Raw genomic sequence first — 17,604 nt, 5'->3', positions numbered from 1 at the left:
ACGTTCTTCCTAATGTCTAGTCTAAATCTGCTGTCTGCTAGCTTATGGCCATTATTTCTTGTAACCCCAAGAAATAGTGTGCAAACACCTAATCTGGACTCCTTTAAGAGTCAATTGGACGTTTATCTTGCTGGGATCCTTTGACCCCAGCTGACTTCCTGTCGCTGGGGCAGGGGCTGGACTTGATGATCTCCCAAGGTCCCTTCCAGCCCTAATGTCTATGAAATCTATGAACTTAATTCATCTAGGGAGGTGCACTACACAGATTGGGCTTACCCATGCCTGATGTAACTGAATGTGTGTACATGTTCATAGTACAGCCCTGAGGCTGAGAAAGCTAGGCTGCTCACTCAAGTCCCCAGGCTGCAGTTTTTCTACCCCCACACTCTGACAGGTTATTTTGAGCTCTCCAACCCCCCTCACCTCCCAGACAGACAGACAACCTCCCCACAACATAGACCTGCCAGTCCCTCCAAATACTGCCCATCCCTCCCCACTCCTACTAAAATTGCTGTAGGAACTAACTGTAAGCAGGAGCAGAGCCAGGGCTGAGAAAATGCTGTTTCACTGTGTCACTGGGGAAGGATGTATCCTATTGCTGAGGAAGGGAGGGTACTCTTAAAATACTACCATATTACACTAAAAGAATTAACAAAGTCAGGAAATGGAGGAATCAGACAAAACAATAAGAGGAGAGAAACTGAGAGACATGCATATTATTTTCACAAACATTTGGGGTAAATAAGGTATGTCCTATTATGAAAAGAAATAGCTTTGCAATCTGATACAATAAAATGGGATTTACTTTTTCTATACTCATTCTGATTAGCATTTTCTTTTCCTTTTTTTTTTCTTCCCTAGAGCCTATAGATCTGCACTGGAATATACCAAACGGAGCCTAGGAATATTTATAGATCTTCAGAAGAAAGAGAAAGAGGCCTATGCCTGGCTCCAAGCAGGAAAGATATATTACATTCTGAGGCAGAATGAACTAGTTGATCTCTATATCCAGGTAAGTTATATTACCCAGATCAGTGGACCTAAGGCACCCCTCCATAACTTGTGAATTGAGTAGCACCCAATTAAAAATTAGTTTTTTAATATTGCAGTGGGGGGGGTAATATTTTAATATTGCCTCCTCGCAGTGGGGGTGGGAGATCATTCAGACAGGGACAAGCCTGAACCTTATCTTGTCACACCTTATATCACCCGTCAAAGAATGTGGCAGCAGCCTGGTTGAGGATCCCTGGTCTAGATTTTAGAATAAGTCTACCTGTATGGTATGGTCATGATTGGGATATAGATGAAGGGATGACTCTGTGTGGCATGGCAAAAGAGAAATCTTCTAATATCATGAGCCAAAAGAAAAGCTTTGTGAGGTGATGCTTTGAATAAATTATAGTGCTGTTATTGGTGCTGCATTATTAAAGGCCTGTCAACTTTTGAATGCAACATTCTGTTTTAGTGGTTTGCTGTTTTGCTTGTGAAACATTATCTTGGGGAATGGATCTCTCTTCTGTTTTACTCTCAAGGGTCTTTTGAAACTCCAATTAACAGCTCTTCCAATAGCCCTTTTTCTTTCCTCCACTGCTATTACACTATAGTAGTTGCACCCAGAGGCCCTGCTCTGTAATTCAGTCACCATTTTGCCAGGTGCTTTATCAGCACATAGGAGATGTTGTCTGCCTAAAAGAACTGGAAGGGAATTCGGAGGGTGCAGGTCATTTTCTAGCCCACCATTGATTGGCTATATGACCTTGGGAAATTGCTTCATCTCTGTGCCCTTGTTTCTAATGCTAAGTACAGGCAGTCAAAAATCCCAAGGCTGAATGGATTCAACCTTTGCAGGTTAGTCTTAGCTAGATAGATTAAACCGATAAGCAAGCAAACAGACTTTTGATTCTGGAAATGCCTCACATACCTGCAGTGGCCCAGGCCAGAAGCCCTGGGGATGTGCTAGAGTATACTTCCCTGCTCAGCTGGAGCAGACAGCTTGGGCTAGCCTTCCCACCCTGCAAGTGGGGCCGGGGGGGGGGTTGCTCGGGAGGTGCAAAGTAGGGCTGTGTGAAATTTCTCCTGGTACTTCATTTTGAAGATGTTTCAATGCATTTTGAACACAAAACAGTGAAATCAAAACAAAACAAAAGCCTTTGAAACAGCTTTGAAATGAAACAAGGGCACTCGAAACATTTCAAAACCCAGGCTTACTTGGCTTTAGTGCCAGTCCCAACCAGCAGCACCAGCCTCCTGTCGTCTGGCAGGCAGATCGGGAGCTTGCCTGCACCCCCAGAAGAGCTGTGGGGCTGTGCTGGACTGCTCCCGGGGCTGCGGGCCCCCGATCTGCCTGCCAGATCACAGGAGGCTGGTGCTGCCAGCTGGGGCCAGCAGCAGCACCGATCTTCCTGGCGCCGGCTGTGGAATGGCCTATGGGCGAAATGTTGAAACAGCATTGAAACAACGAAAGATTTAACTTGCATCTGGAGGGGATCTGGGACAGAAGTTCAATAAATCTAGTTAGCCTAAATCAGTTAAGTCTGATACTACAGTAAAAGCTCTGTTATCCGGCATCCTCTGGGAATGGGGGATGCCAGATAACAAAATATGCCTGTTAATTGAGCAGCCCCGGCCACTGCTTCTCCCGCCGCATCTGGGGCATCCCTCCACCCCTCCCGTGGCATCACTGTCGCTCCTGCCACATCACCGCCCGTCCTGCAGGCCCTGCGGGCCCCGTGGGACAGGGAGGCGGGCCCCGCACAGCCTGTTATGCCCCCGGGCCGTGGGGGCTTGGCAGTGCAGGCTGCTTTGGCCCTAGCTGTGGGGGCTCGGAGAAACTGGAAGTGCCGTGGTGGGCGCTTCCAGTTCCACTGTATCTTACAAGCCAGCATGCCGGTTAGTAGAACATGCTGGCTTGTAAGATGCTGGATAGCGCAGCTTTTACTGTATATCCATCCTGGTTTATCTTAAACCAGTTTCAGCCATTTTGAAATTGATTTATGTCCACTGAACTTCTGTTGTGTTATAGATTTTAACAGGTTTCCAATCGCTCAGACCAGTGTATGTGTAACTTCTGTCCCTAGCCTAGGTATTGTTACTTTATATAATAGTTCATTGAAACAGAGTTGGAATTCAGGTTCCTTGTAATACTAATGCAGTAGGCCTACCTAATTTACTTCATGGGTCATTGGATGGGGGGTGGGAGAGAGGAGGGTTCTTCTGTTACTTGGTAATTGTTATAATTTACAAGTATCTTGGCAGTGTCCACTTATACTGCACGGTGTGCACTTCCCTTTATTGAGTTTTTTACTGCTGCAATTCTTTGTTGTGTCTGAAATAACAAATGGTTATTCTACGGTGCAGCTCCTTTAGCATACTACTAATTTACTTAACATTTTGTGCATAGTTCTAAATCTTGCATATACATCCGCATTATTTGGAATATCTCATTTGTCAGCTATCAAATATTGGTTGTTAAAATGCATATTTTATCTTTAGAGAATAAAGAATGTATTCTGGTGAACAGCCCTGCAGTGGCAGAGAAACAAAATCAAGGGGAAAAAAGATCTTCTTATCCCTAATGTTTGATTCTGTGCAGCTGGTACCAAAACTCTTCCACAAAAGTGTGATGCTTCATTGCTGAATCACAAAATATTTTCTAACAAAACATACATTTTTCATTTTAGGTTGCTCAAGATGCTGCTCTTTATACTGGGGATCCAAACTTAGGAATGGAGTTATTTGAAGCTGCAGGCGACATATTTTTCAATGGTGCCTGGGAGAAGGAAAAAGCGGTGTCTTTCTACAGGGTTTGTGGTCTGTTGTTTATTTCTATTATGGTAGCACTTAGGGAGCTACAGTCCTGGCTTCATTGTGCTAGGTACAAAGCACAGAACAAAAAACACTCTCTTCTCCAAAGAGTGTCTGTTTTACACTCTATGCCATAAACATTGATGGATTTGGCTTGGTAACAGCTGACCTGGCTGAGATCAGGTTATTTGATTCCATGCTCATAAAGCAAAGTAAATAATTTACAAAATATGAGAAATTAACTGCTAATCAGTATGTTTTCTGTGCTTCGGCAATAACCAAATGAATTGTATTTGCTTATTTCAGGACAGAGCTCTTCCACTTGCTGTAAAGATCGGAAACAAAAAGGCAGAACTCCGATTGTGCAACAAACTAGTGGAACTGCTGCTGATGCTAAAGGCTTATGAGGAAGGCCTGGAATATGCAAAAGTATCTCTCTCACTCAGTGTGAATTTAGGTAAATCAGCATTTACATAAAGTTAGTGACTGATTTCTACTATAAGTGATAGATTTTGGGGAAGGATTTATCACTTTTCTTTGAATTCAGTAGTGTTTGTTGTCAAGGTTTTGGGTATTAGGAAGTCAGTATTAATTTCATTGCTGTTTTTAATTCTGTTCTAGCAGGGAGATAAGTCAGTTCCTAAACTTCTTTTAGTTTCTTCTCCTCCTAACTTCTTCCAGTCTAATAATATTCTACCCTCTATATTTGCTAACCCAAATGAGATACAAATAGGTTTTTGATGTTGTTAGGAGGAAATATTCAAGGGGAGGCCATCTAAAACCTGGATTATAAGCATTAGTCTGCTTGAGGGCTCATTTAGGAAGTGATGAATGGAGGCTTGATCTGAGGTATTGTATTTTCATGCTGGGTCTTGAATATTAGAGCAGTTGGCCCACTTAGTGAGACCTCAGCTATGATTCTCATTTTGTATCTAAATGTGCTAAATTCCTGTGTTATGATCTCTTGCGGCAGCATGAGTTTTGAAGGCCTTTCCCTGCCCTCCATCGGATGCTTGAGTAACTGAGGCAGGCGTCTCTCAGACCCCTTTTTTCAGGTCAAACATTCTCGAAATCCTTCTTCATAAAAAACACTTTTTGTAGCATAAATTGACCATGTTTCCTTCTTAAAAATTTGCGTGCTCCCTTTTGAGCAATTTGACCAGAACCGTATATATTTATATAGGAGAGACTTTGTACTTCGACTGCTTGTAAGAATGATCTCTTTCCATTAATTATGCAACCTAGCATACTGTTTCTTTTTATTGCAGTAAGGCCTTTACTAGCCTGCCTTCACAGTATTGCTCACTGTTACCACCCTTTCCCTGGAAAATCCTTGATGACTTATGAAAAGAAATAAAAATCCTAAATTGCATAAATTTAATGTAGTTGACTCAGGACAGTGAATACAGTAGATTGCCAGGATGCAGCATCTCTAACTCTGAGGAATGACCTGATTTCAAACTGATCGTCCATCTGGGACACAGATGATTAATATGCTATCAAGAAGAAGCCAAAAGCAGAATCTAAAACACAATCACTGGCCCTTCAGAATTTGGCCTATTCTTTTTTTTCCCCCTCTTACTTTAAAAGGGGGAAATTCAATTCACAATTGAATGGGAAATTAATGAAAAGTATGGACCAGGAATTTCTGGGAATCCCATTTGGTAACTGCCTGCATACTTGGGCATCTTAAAAATCTTTAAAAATCTGGCCCCAAATGACTTTCCTGAAGTCACACAGTAAACTTTTGACACAGAAGGGAAACGAACCCCTGAATCCCAAGTCAAAAACTAGTGCCTGACAGACCTTCCTTTCACTTCATTTTTACAAAAAGAAGTGATTAGTATTAGTTCCAGCTGGCTATTAAGACCAGTCTGGGGCTTTGCTTGTGAGCTGGACTGATTCCATGTGAAGTCAGAAAAATTTTTTGGCAATTTTTGTACTGGTTTTCAGGCTTTCCACACAGGTTTTCTACATTTCAAAACCTTTCTAATAGACAATTTGTGATTAGCAAAATATTAATAATAACTGACAACTTAGAGTGGGCTAGAGGAAAGAGAACGTTTCAGCAAAATATTTTATAAATAGTTAGAATCCTGGAATTGGAAGGGACCTCAGACTCCCTTTAGCCCAGCCTCCTGTACAGGTATCTGATGTAGTATTTCTAAATGACCCTTGACAACATTTTGTCTAAGTACAGATAGTCTCCCCCCTCCCACCCCCCCCCCCCCCAAAAAAAAAGCCCGAGGCTGAATTGATTCAATATTTGCAGGTTTCTCTAAGCTGCATAAATTGAACTGATATTCACCTTTGAATCTGGAAAGGCAGCCAGTTGCCTGCTGTAACCCAGGAAAGAAGTGGGGAGCTCTAGAGCATGCCTCCCAGCCTGTCTGTTACTTTTGAGGGCACCTGAATACAGCTGAACAGGGTGCATCCCTGATTGACTGCCTGGCTCATGCCCTCTGACTCCCTGCTGTCCCCTGGGACCAGGGCTGAAGAGTGGAGGCTTTGCTGCCTCAGCAATGCCAGGGCCTGGGGGTAGAGTTGTCCCTGCTCGGCTGGAGCAGACAGTGTAGGCCAAGGCTAGCCCACCCACCCTGAAAGAGGGGTTTTGTGACAGAGGTGCAAAGCATCCTGGGATGCTGGGGGACTGTGAGTTAACTTGAGTTGGGAGGGGATCTGGGACAGAAGTTTGATAAACTAGTTTAACCTAAATTAGTCAGGTTTGATACTACTTTCATCCACGTCTATCTTAATCCAGTTTCAGCCATTTTGAACTGGTTTATATGCACTGAACTTCTGTTCTGTTACAGGCTTAAACTGGTTTCTGATCACTTAAACCAGTTTATGTGTAATGTCTATCCTTAGCCTTTTGGTTAAAAGTTGAATTTTGGGTGGAAAATTGAATTTTTTGAATTTCAGTATAACCATATAAGAAAGACATGGCCTTTTGTTAATTAGTAAAAAAGACAGTAATAAGACATAGTCGGGAACCAGGATCCTGAGAGAGCCATTGCTTGAAACATTTATTTCAGCGGACATAATATGGCCCATGGGCTGGATCCAGCCCACAAGGCCATTCTATCTGGCCCATGGGGCCCCTCCAAAAAACAATTTTTACAGGCCCATGGCTGCCTCTCTGAAAGCTGGTGGGATGCATGCTTTCAGAGGTTGCATGCCATTGAACTGGGTGGGCTCTGCGCCTCCACCTCTGGGACTCCCAGCACTCCAGATGGGAGATGGGTGCGGAGGCACTGAGTGCAATGGTGGTGACTGGACAGCTGGTGAGTGAGGAGGGGAGCTCCTGCCTGCAGGGCCAGGAGTTGCATGTTGTGGCAGGGAGCCTGCCTGGCCTGATGGTATGGGGTTTGTGGGGGGGTGTTGCGTGTGTGGAGGGGGGGTTGTCCCATATCCACACCCGGACAAACCCTATACCCCACCCCAACAAACCACACACCCACCCATCCACATGCTTACACCATCCCACACCCCTTCACAACTTCACCCCCCCCACAAATCCCACACACATGCACACCCCCACATAATATACAAGAGTAAGATTTTATTTTGAGCTTTTATGAAATCACCTCTACATAAACTATGCAAATGCACTGAATCAGGACAAAAATATTTTTGAAATGAATTTAAAATATAGTACGTTTGTTTTTTAGAATATGATTTTTTTAATTCTGATTCCAAGATGGTAACCCCCTGTCTCAAAAAGAGTACTTCTAAGAGCAAGGGGAGGGACTTCTGGTGGCAAATGTCAGGAGTTAGCAGTGGGACTTTCCCTCCCAAAATGGCATTTGGGGCGGGATGTCTCAAGAGGCGGACTACCCATGTGGCCCTTGACAGCTCACCAAAAGTTAAGCAGCTCTCCAGCCAAAATAATTGCCCACCCCTGATTTAAACAGTTAGACTTTTGAGTGGGGTTGCTATCTCCTGCAGACAGGAAATAATTACTAGTTTTTTTTATTTTCAAATACTCAGAAGACAATCAAATACTGCACTGAGGGCTACCGTATAAGTACCTAGTGTGAAAGATTCAGTCTCTCACAAAACGAAGCTCTTGTAAAAAATCAAGGACTCCAGTATTTTGCCCCATGTCTAGTTTGGTAAAGTAATCTCTTATTAATTTAGCTTTGGTTACTGACTTTAAGTGAAAAGAAGCACAGAAATCAGAATTAAAGAAAAAATATCTTGTATAACCCAGTTTGGGAGGATCCATCTTCTCACTGCATGTCAGAGTTGTATGCTGTTTTGTGTATCATCTCATCTAGGAGATCAGCTAAATGAGCGAATAGCATATCATCGGCTTGCTGCCATCCATCACCGCCTCGGTCAGTGTGAACTTGCTGAACACTTTTACCTGAAAGCGTTATCACTCTGCTCGTCTCCTCTGGAATTTGATGAAGAGACACTGTATTATGTGAAGGTCTATTTGGTCCTAGGAGACATTATATTCTATGACCTAAAGGTAAGACATATGAGGAAATTGAGGTCTACTGTGGAAAACATTTTGCACTTTTTAATGTTCCATGAGAACCTTTCATTGGATTTTTCTTCTAATTGTATGCATAGGAATAATGAAGAGTGGGGAGTATATTGTTTATGTAACACTAGAGGTCAAATCTTTTGAAAGGCATAAGTATAGCAGTGTCCCCCCTTTTTGCTGCATGTACAGGGCGTACAACCCAGTCCTCTTCCTTTCATACGGGCAGCCTAGTTTCTCTCCTGGCTTCTTTCCTAGCCTGGAGTGTAGCCTGGCTCCTTTCCCGGTTGTGAACGAGTGTCAGTATCCCAACTCCTCCTCTCTGCTGCATTGGAAGTCAGGATTCCTAGAAACATGTGGAGTGCCTGCAGCACAGACAGCTTCCTGGGCCCCCTCCCCCTCACTGTGCTGCCCCGTCTTGCCCCCAGCAGTTGAGGCAGGAAGCAGAAGCTGGAGGAGAGAGGGGGAGCCCAGAGCCCCTGGCTGCCAGTGCAGCAGGAACAATGGGACGAGTAGTGGCTGGGTGGGAGCCCATGGACTGCGTGTTAACTCCTTTGGGGCTGCATCAGTTGGACAGCCCTGTTGTAGGTCCTCCTCCATCCCTTATGGTCCTGCCTGCTGTGAGTGCTCTAAACATTAACTGTAGGCTAAGCTTGGTGAGAGCTTGAAGGTGTGCTGGAGCGGACTATGCATAGAGGAAGGCAAGATTTGTAAGGATAGAAGGAGGTATAAGCAGTAGCCTGATGCTGTAGCCTGGTTGTTGGGGCAATCAGCTAAAAAGGGGTGGGGTGGGGGGGCTGGAATCTGTTTTCCACATCCATTCTATATTAAACTGTCATTTATGTAAAATAAAATAAATCATAATAAACTAATAAAACCAGGGAGCAGGGATGGGACCTCAGCATTCCCCACTGACAAAACCCAGTACTTCCTACTTTGTGAGCAAGTGCTCAAAACATGGTCAGCATCACCACCAGAAACTCCTCTTCCAGCACCTCTGCTTTTATTACTTTTTTTTTTTTTTTTTAAGTGACTGTGCCCATTCCTGTTGGTCACAAACAGTATTTTCCAATAAAAATGTTGAGAGAAGAGACTTGCAGTTAAAGGCCTAACCTGTGTAGTCACTGTTGTGGATTTTCAGGGGAAGCTCTTCCTCAGGACTCCCCTTCCCCATAAAAATCCTTGTCTGGTCTCTGTCCTGAAGGGGCCCCTGTCAGCCCATCCTAGCATGGCTTTTAAAGAGCAAGCTTTAAAGACTTTGAGACCCTGGGTCGTCTTTGTTCCTGGCTCCTCTGGCTATCCTTAGCAACCTTGGAGAGCTAACTCTTTGCTGTGCTCCTGGGAAGGGAACTCCTGATTTCTCTCCAACTCTCTCAGAGGCTCTTTTTCTTCTCCTCCAGCACAGTGAGACACATTAGCAACAAAGCATAGCAAAAGTGTAGCAGTCAACTTGGACTAATTCTTCCACTGAAATGAAACTTGATGTCACCAGGAACCAGTCAAAGAGCAGTCGGTCTTTGGGGCCTGCTGCTAGGCCCAGACTGTTATAGTCTTCTGTAGTAAAAAGACCATGCAGGTGTCATATTCTAAGACTGTCTACAGCAAAAGATGCTCACACAGCCCTCCAAAGTGTTCCCTACAAGAACTCCAGGCTAGAACAATAGCCTCTTTCAGCTACTTTCATTCCTGAAAGTCTCCCTAGGTGCTGAGTACTTTTTTGAAAGTCTGGTCCAAGTACCTAATCTCTTTAGTTTAAGTACAGAATTTATGATTGAGACCCAACTTTTCTTTTGCTTATGCTATTATCATCATACATTGCTTTGTATAATACATTTTATATAACCTCTATTTCAGGATCCTTTTGATGCAGCAGGATACTATCATCTGGCACTTGCAGCTGCTATGGACTTGGGGAACAAAAAGGCTCAATTGAAGATTTATACAAGACTTGCAATTATCTACCACCACTTCCTCGTGGATCGGGAGATGTCACTGTTCTTTTACCAGAAGGCAAGAACCTTTGCAAAGGAGCTTAATGTTCGGAGAATAAACTTGGCCCCCGATCAGTATTGTAGGAATGCAGCATTGGTACCTCTGAAAGATGTCCTGTGAAAACTTGTCAGACAGCTAGAGGAACATTATTTTGCATTTATGAGAATATCCAATATATTCCTGACTATTTTACATTGACGCAAAGTTCTGAGGACTCGGCATCACTGGCTAAAATACCTGTCTTGACGAGAGTGTGCTGGCATTCACTTGACACTTTAGACTTAATCTGAAAGCATAAATTGGCCTAGGAAGTAAAGGAAAAACCTCACATTTTTGTATCAGAAGTAGTTTTCTCTCTTGTTTAAATTCTTGTTGTTGCAAAGTCAGAGCTTAGAATATGAATAATATACATCTGCTATGAAATGTCATAATAAAGCACTCTAAATGTAAATAGAAAATCATGACTGCTCCCCCCACATTAAATAAGATCTGTTCTAAGAATAATATTATAGACTTGCATCTGTGTCTTCCAAAATATTTATGCTACAAGGATCATAGGCTCTGGATCCTGAGTGCAGCTCTTGACTTAGGCACTTAAGCTCTAGACAGAGAGGGATTTCGGACACCCTGGCTTTGTGGTTCTTATAGATCCATTCTTCCTACTTAGCATATGGGATTTTTTGGACTTCCCTGCTGAAACACTGACTTCTCTTCCAGACACTGTGAAGAGAACCTAGATACCAATATTGGGTGTTGCTTTTCACTTTGGGAGTCAAGTGTTGCATTACCTAATTGAAAACACTTATTGCATCTAGTCCAACATCCTTTTGAAAATGGGATTTATTTATTTATTTTGGGCTTCTACATTTTTATCCTTTGGGAAGTTTTATCCTAGATAAAACTGATTTAATTCACTCTTCGCTTCTCTATCTAGGATTCTGGGAGAAAATCTTCACATCAGTGCATATGTTACTGATGCATTCTTATAGTCTCCAATTTTATGGATGCCTGAATTGAACAGACAAATCTGAACTTTCTAAGTTATTAGAAATGAAGGGTCTTGTCCTAGGGTATTATCTGTATGGGAAATTAACTTTCTAATAAGGTCCTAGATTCTGACTATTAACTGAGTGCTTCGCTAAGCTGAAAATTAATGTACCCCATTTCACAGCTACATACCTAAACCAGCAAACTTGATGAACTTCAGCACAAGTGTCTAATTATGATCTCTCCAAAATCAAGCAGGCTGTAGGAGGTGTTGCTTTTCTGATCATTTACCAGCATTCTTGTCTTGTCAGCTTCTCACAGCTCGCAATACCAGGCAATTTTTCATTTCAGTTGTCTTTGCTCTAATTCTATTTATTGCAAATCAGAAGCAGAGTCTTATCACCTAGAGTTTCTTCATGTTCCAGGAAAAGAAGCTGCACTTCCTAATCTGAAATTCAATTTTACTGATAAGACCTATCTGCTTTCTTGCATAACTACTTCCTTCGGTTGCCCCGAGTCTTATTTACCTAGCATTTCAGACCCTTATATTAACTGCCATGAAGCTAAGTTATGCTAGGGCATAAAATATAGGTGTCTAGGCCTTATGGCTCCTAGTCACAAGTTACATTATTGGAGTCAATGTTATATCTCAATTTGGTTTTGACAAAGATATAACGAATGCTCTATCCGTACCTTTTTATCTCTTGCTTCTGCAACTTCTGCTGAAGCTCCAATATGACTGTAAACTTCCTATGGGTGTATCCCAGTAAATGTGCCCTGAGTTCTACAGGTAATCCTAGGATCGTAGATCTAGGATTTGGGGGGCGGGGGTTGGCAGATGGTGTGGTGTACCATCACCTATAAGCATGATGCACATTTTTCTCCTGTTAAAGAAAAAACAGAAACTTTGCTAATATATGTTAAGGGTTTAGTGCCATATTACTCAGTTTTAAAAACAAAGCAAAATTTACTGGAATTTCTCTAATTTGCTATCTTTATATATGAAGTTTAAAAAACTAGGCAAAAATGATCAATATGATAAAAATATACTGTTTCATTAGTCCTGTAGTTTATTATAGTTATATGTACATCTCTTGAGTGTCTTGACAATGCTTCCAATACTTCAATGTCAGTCATTTGAATACCTGAGTTAATATTACTACATTTGAGTTAGTTTTTAGCTGCAGAGCTAAAAGAAGTCTGCTGAGCTGTGAAATAGAAGAGAGGCATTATCAAGAATGGCTAACATACAACAAAATTGCAGAAGAAAGGATAGTTTGAATAGTGGAAATCAAAACCATTAAAAAGGATCAAGAGTGATTAACACTGGTGGAGTGGAGATTTGATTAACAGGAATTGGGTATCTAATAATGAGCCATTATTAGATATTATTAATTGACTCTCTCTCAGCACTGCCTGAATAGTAATGTGACTGCCCGTCCCAGGTTTTAAAATTTTTGGGTAGAGTAGAAATCATGACTCTATTCCCCACCTCCACTTCCCCTGAGCCCCCAGATCAGCCCCTGGACACAGGGACAATTGAATTCCTGTAATAGAACCCCGCCCCCCTTATAAACCAGATTTTATGAAGTTTGTCATATAGAACACATGGTATATCTTTATCAGGTGCTACCTATTACCTGATTTAGTTGCTAAACCCAAAGGGGAACTTAGGCAGACTTTAGGGAACTGAGTCTAAATTAGGATCTGTAAAAACCGTGATCATTTGCTGCTTAATCCTGGACATGCCTGAATCCTTAAGGGTTTGACTCTATTTGACTTGGCAGTTCCCTAACTGATCAAGTCTGAGCAGCTTGGTGCACAGCTCTCATCTAAGCATGATCAGGATGCAGAAGCTTCTCTGTCCCAGGTATAGCACATCTAATGTACATTGGTCCTAACAGCCAAAATTGATCATGTAAAATTTTAGTTTGGGATTACATATAACCAAAGGAAAATCTGTAGGGGGTGGGGGGGGATGAAGTTGCACAGTCGCATCCCTTTTCCACAGTGCATCTCAGAAGCTCAAATTCTCAGCAGCCTTAGATGCCTGGATCAACTGTGGAGTCTGGATCATGGCAAGGGTGCAGGAGCTGGGAACTCTTTTTAAGTCCTTGAATTGCATAAGAATCCCCCCCCCCCCTTTTTTTTTTTTTTTTTTGGAACCTATTTCCTTTCCCTTCATGTTCAGCATCATTTTCCCTGCTCTCCCATTCTCTGCTTATGCCTCTGAATGCAGGAAGGGAAGGCCCACCTGCCGCCACCTGTCTCCAGCTGGCCCGGGGGCATGGAGAACCACTCGGAACCACTCCTGCCCTGCTCCAGATAAGGATACGTGGCATCTGCAGTGGCAGGTGAATTCCCCCTGCCACGTCTGGTTCCCTGGGTGTTCCCTGCCAGCCTGGGAGTGGCATGAAGAAGGGAAACCTGCCATTGCTGTCCCTACCTGAGCCCACTTCCCTGAAAAGACACTCCCTGCAGCCCTGACTGGAGTGGGACAGGAATCCTCCCTTCCTGCACTGAGGAGGGGAGAGAAGGGGGGTGCCACTCGATTCTGATCTGGTTTTCAATAGCTTCACTCAAGTAAAACTCCAGTGAAGTCATCCCTGATGTATACTGCATGAAGGGGGTGCTGAGAGGAGGTAGGGTTGGAGAGAGATTCTTATCTGATTTAGTGACTTCAAGTCCTCAGCTGCTGCTCCCATGTTGTCTGCCTGCCCCACTTGGGGTGAGGGGAGAAGGCTTGGAAGTAGGGTGCACCCACCAGTGTAGCACTGCTCCTGCATCCCCCTTTTCAAAATCCTAAATCCGTCTATGCATATAACCTTCTCCCTCTTTCCTTTCTGCATAATATTGTGTTGCTCAATTGATCACATTGGATGACAAGCTGTTCAAGTGATTTGGTTTTGTGTTTTTGGTTTTTGTTTTTACTTAGTTTGTTCCCCTTAGTTTGTACATCAGGTACCTAATACTGAGTTGGTTTCATAGAGTGAGTAGACTAATGACTGCTCTTTTTTACTAGAAATGTAAACATCTTATGCCAATTGTGGGTGGTGAATAAAACCCAATTAATACAGTCCTCTAGTCAGTTCAGTCTGAACAGAAAATACTACAGTTTAGGAATTCAGTATGGAATATGTGTGTCATCGCTGGTTTATTAAATCTTGAGCCACAAGATGGTGCTCATTAGCTTTCAATAAAACAGGCTCCCCCCTCCCTTCCCCCCCCCCCCCCCCCCCAATTCAGCACTAGAGGAACCTTTCCATGCAAGACTGAAAAAAAGATTTTTAAAAAGCATCCAAACCAACAGAGAACAACAAGAAGAAGCATGACAACAGTCTGAATTTAGCAGTTATGTTTTCTGGAGAACGTATTCTACATAATATGACTGATTTAAAATAAAGCTGAAATAAGATGCAATTTAAGAACACAGTTAATATATTTGATGGGCTAGGTTTTGTTCTAATTTATAACAGTATCCATCAGAAATAACTTCAGTGGAGTTTTAATTGAGCAAAACTATTGAAAATGGGATAAAGAATCAGGTTTATTTCAAAAGGGGAAGCTGGAGGTACTGCTTTTACTGGTTTCATTTTACAGGATGGCCAATGCATGTGCAGTAAATGACAAACTGGCATTGCTAGAGAACTTCTGCACACTTTTAGTTCAGCAGAGCTCTGAAAAATTAGTAGAATGCCTGCTCAGGTAAGGACTAATCCTTTAATAAATTATGGGCCTGTGTTATTGTTCACCTCTGGTAGGGCAGAGGGCCAAGGATCCTCTCCAAAAAGGCAATGTAGATTTTAGAGCTCTGGAAATGTGCACAAAGATGGCTGTGAAACAAATGATGTTATCAGTTGGTATCCCTATGGCAGAAGAGGCACATGAAGAGGTGGCTATGAAGGAAGGGGAGAGAATTGTAACACTTCAAAAAAAAAAAATGTTCTTCTTAACTGACTTGCCTACAGACAACCAGGAAGAGCCAGCTCCTAGTTTAGTTGTCAGGCAGAAACAGAATAGCCCACAAAATGGAGGGAACCCAGAAAGTACGAGAGAGGCAAGTATTGAAACTGGTCGGACGCTGGCTGGTTTCTGGCACAGATGCCAACTTTTACAAAATGGTTAGCTTTCAGAAAGCTGCCCTACTTCCCGAGTTGTATGAAAGATTTAGTAGTGGGCAAATACATTTACAAATATTTAATCGTGGCAAAGCTTGGACTGTACACCTAAGCAACAGTATCTGCTTGCTTATGTAAATTGATTTGATTGGTTATATTATTTGTGCTGATGTGTGAAGTGGATGCTTCCCTAAATATTTTACTATTGCCTTGAAAGATTAGGGTCCAAATCCCAAGCAGATCCAAGTGAGATCTGGTAACTCTAATCACTGAAGGATCACCCTATGTTTCCATTTCAGTGTGTTGACATGTTCAGCAGATTGTACACTGATATAAAAAAGCAGACTAGATAGGATGACACTGATTTATACTCTCATGGTTTTTTATATCCCTTTGAGGAGAGAATTGTGAATCCAGAAATGCTTGAAAGTTTTCTTGAGCAGGTGTTCTCTGATGTACTAGACATAGAAGTGATCGAAGCCTACTTCCTTTGCCAAGTCAGAGCAAAGGGATTTTATTAGTCTGTGGTAAAAGCTCCATTGTTAATGAAATTTCAGTGAGTCTGATAAGTGAAGTGTTTCTATTCAGATTTTAAAAAAATCAAGGCCTCTTTAGACATCTCACAAAGTATGAGGCATTTAGCTATCCATTTGTTGGATATCAAAGCACTTCACCAAAAAAGCTGTACCTCATCTGTGAGAGAGATGAACCATCCTAAGACTGTGGAATGAGTGTATGTGGGTGTGCAGATAAAGCAAACCCAGCCAAAATGAGACCCTCTATTGTACATACTACTTCCCCTAAGGAGAGGATCCCTTCATGCACGACTAGGAAGTGGCTCCTATTAAAATGTCTAAAAAGGACAGCTAAGCAGTGTCAAGCCTGTTTAGAAGTTGGATGGGAGATTTGCCAGAGGAAACATTGATGCTACTGGTGGATCGGTAATTGTATCTTATACCCATACTGAAGCAATGCACTGGCCTGATTGATTGGAGTTGTGTTTATAAATCCAAGGTCTTGATAAATAGTCATGAAAAAAATATGCATGGCAACAATGAGGAACTTCTCTCTAGTGTCTTGTCTAACTTCCAGTTGTATTATCTATGTTCTGTTTACAGACAGTTTCCCTGCATAGGAGCTTTGAGATGCAGTGACAAAGTTTGTTGTGATGCCCATCATGGGAGGTGGGGCATGTTACATTGGTGCAAGAAAATAATGTTGCATTCCTGAGAAAATCAAGTTAATCTGATCTGAATAATTCTTTAACTCCTTGCTTCCTTGTAAAAGAAGCTCTACTACCCCTTAACTTGGCACCAACAGGATAGTTTCTTATCTTAAAGCCATAATGAAACTATTGCTTATGGAAGTGTGGACCAGTCTCCATTGAAATGTTTCCTGCAGATTTGCCTTTTGGTCTAGGATACTTCATCCCACATCCTTTGAAGGTTAACCCAAGTGCTGCGCTATGAAATGATGATTAGAAGGAACTGTGTAATAAAATCAGTAAATTCTCCTCTGTGTTTAGACACTGGGAGGCACAAAGAGTCCCTCTCAATCTGGATTTTTTGAAGGAAAGTTTGCCAAAATAGTGCTACCAAGACACAGTTCTATGCTCCATTTTATCATGATTTGAAAATGTTACACAAAGGGCTATCCTTGTCGCACAGACATTTCTCCTGTGGTCTTCTGAAATAAACCTTGAAGGCCAAGCTATGCAAATTTTGATCCAGGCTCCCTTGAATGATAAAAACCATCTTAAATAAGTACAATAACACATCTTCACCAAAAGCATTCTTATGAGAAATAAATAATCTGTAAAGTGTTTTTCCCTTGTGCTCAGCTTTAGGTCTGTTGTACTTCAATTATACATAAGAAAAAGCATTAATGGGAATATTTTGCACACCAGGGGGAAAAACAACAGTCATACACAGACATACAGCTGAGTAAATATATCATCATACAAACAATGATGTAATAAAAACATTAGCTCACTTCTGCATTGTCCTTCCTTCATTATTTGAAATTGAGGCTTTCTATTACCAAAGTTCTCACAACTACATTGGATTTGTTGATGTTAACTGTGGTTTCTATGACCTGAAGAGAGTGCAGGAAGTTTGGGAGGAAAAGCATGGGTGCTGGTAAGCATTTTTAACAAAATGCGAGGTTCTGTCTGATAGCCAGCTAAGATTACCAAGAGTTTTCTTTATGTAT

At 42.1% G+C, this 17,604-nt stretch overlaps 1 protein-coding gene across 9 annotated transcripts in view; it reads left to right on the top strand.

Annotated features, from left to right (window-relative positions):
- The window catches only part of SH3TC1 (SH3 domain and tetratricopeptide repeats 1), a 68,509-nt gene extending 57,715 nt beyond the window's left edge, over window positions 1–10,794 (top strand). For all 9 annotated transcript variants that reach the window (XM_014607699.3, XM_019479230.2, XM_014607696.3 and 6 more), the window contains 5 exons: window positions 862–1,012; window positions 3,681–3,803; window positions 4,111–4,261; window positions 8,085–8,281; window positions 10,151–10,794. In XM_014607699.3, coding sequence (XP_014463185.1) covers window positions 862–1,012; window positions 3,681–3,803; window positions 4,111–4,261; window positions 8,085–8,281; window positions 10,151–10,408 — 880 coding nt within the window. In that variant the 3' untranslated portion in view covers window positions 10,409–10,794. The remainder of the gene's footprint in view (window positions 1–861; window positions 1,013–3,680; window positions 3,804–4,110; window positions 4,262–8,084; window positions 8,282–10,150) is intronic.
- The last annotated feature ends 6,810 nt before the right edge of the window (window positions 10,795–17,604 follow it).

This window comes from Alligator mississippiensis, chromosome 2 (assembly GCF_030867095.1).
Source record: "Alligator mississippiensis isolate rAllMis1 chromosome 2, rAllMis1, whole genome shotgun sequence".
NCBI lineage: Eukaryota > Metazoa > Chordata > Crocodylia > Alligatoridae > Alligator > Alligator mississippiensis.
The sequence above is the reverse complement of the archived record's forward strand: the minus strand, read 5'-3'. Positions and strand labels throughout refer to the sequence as shown.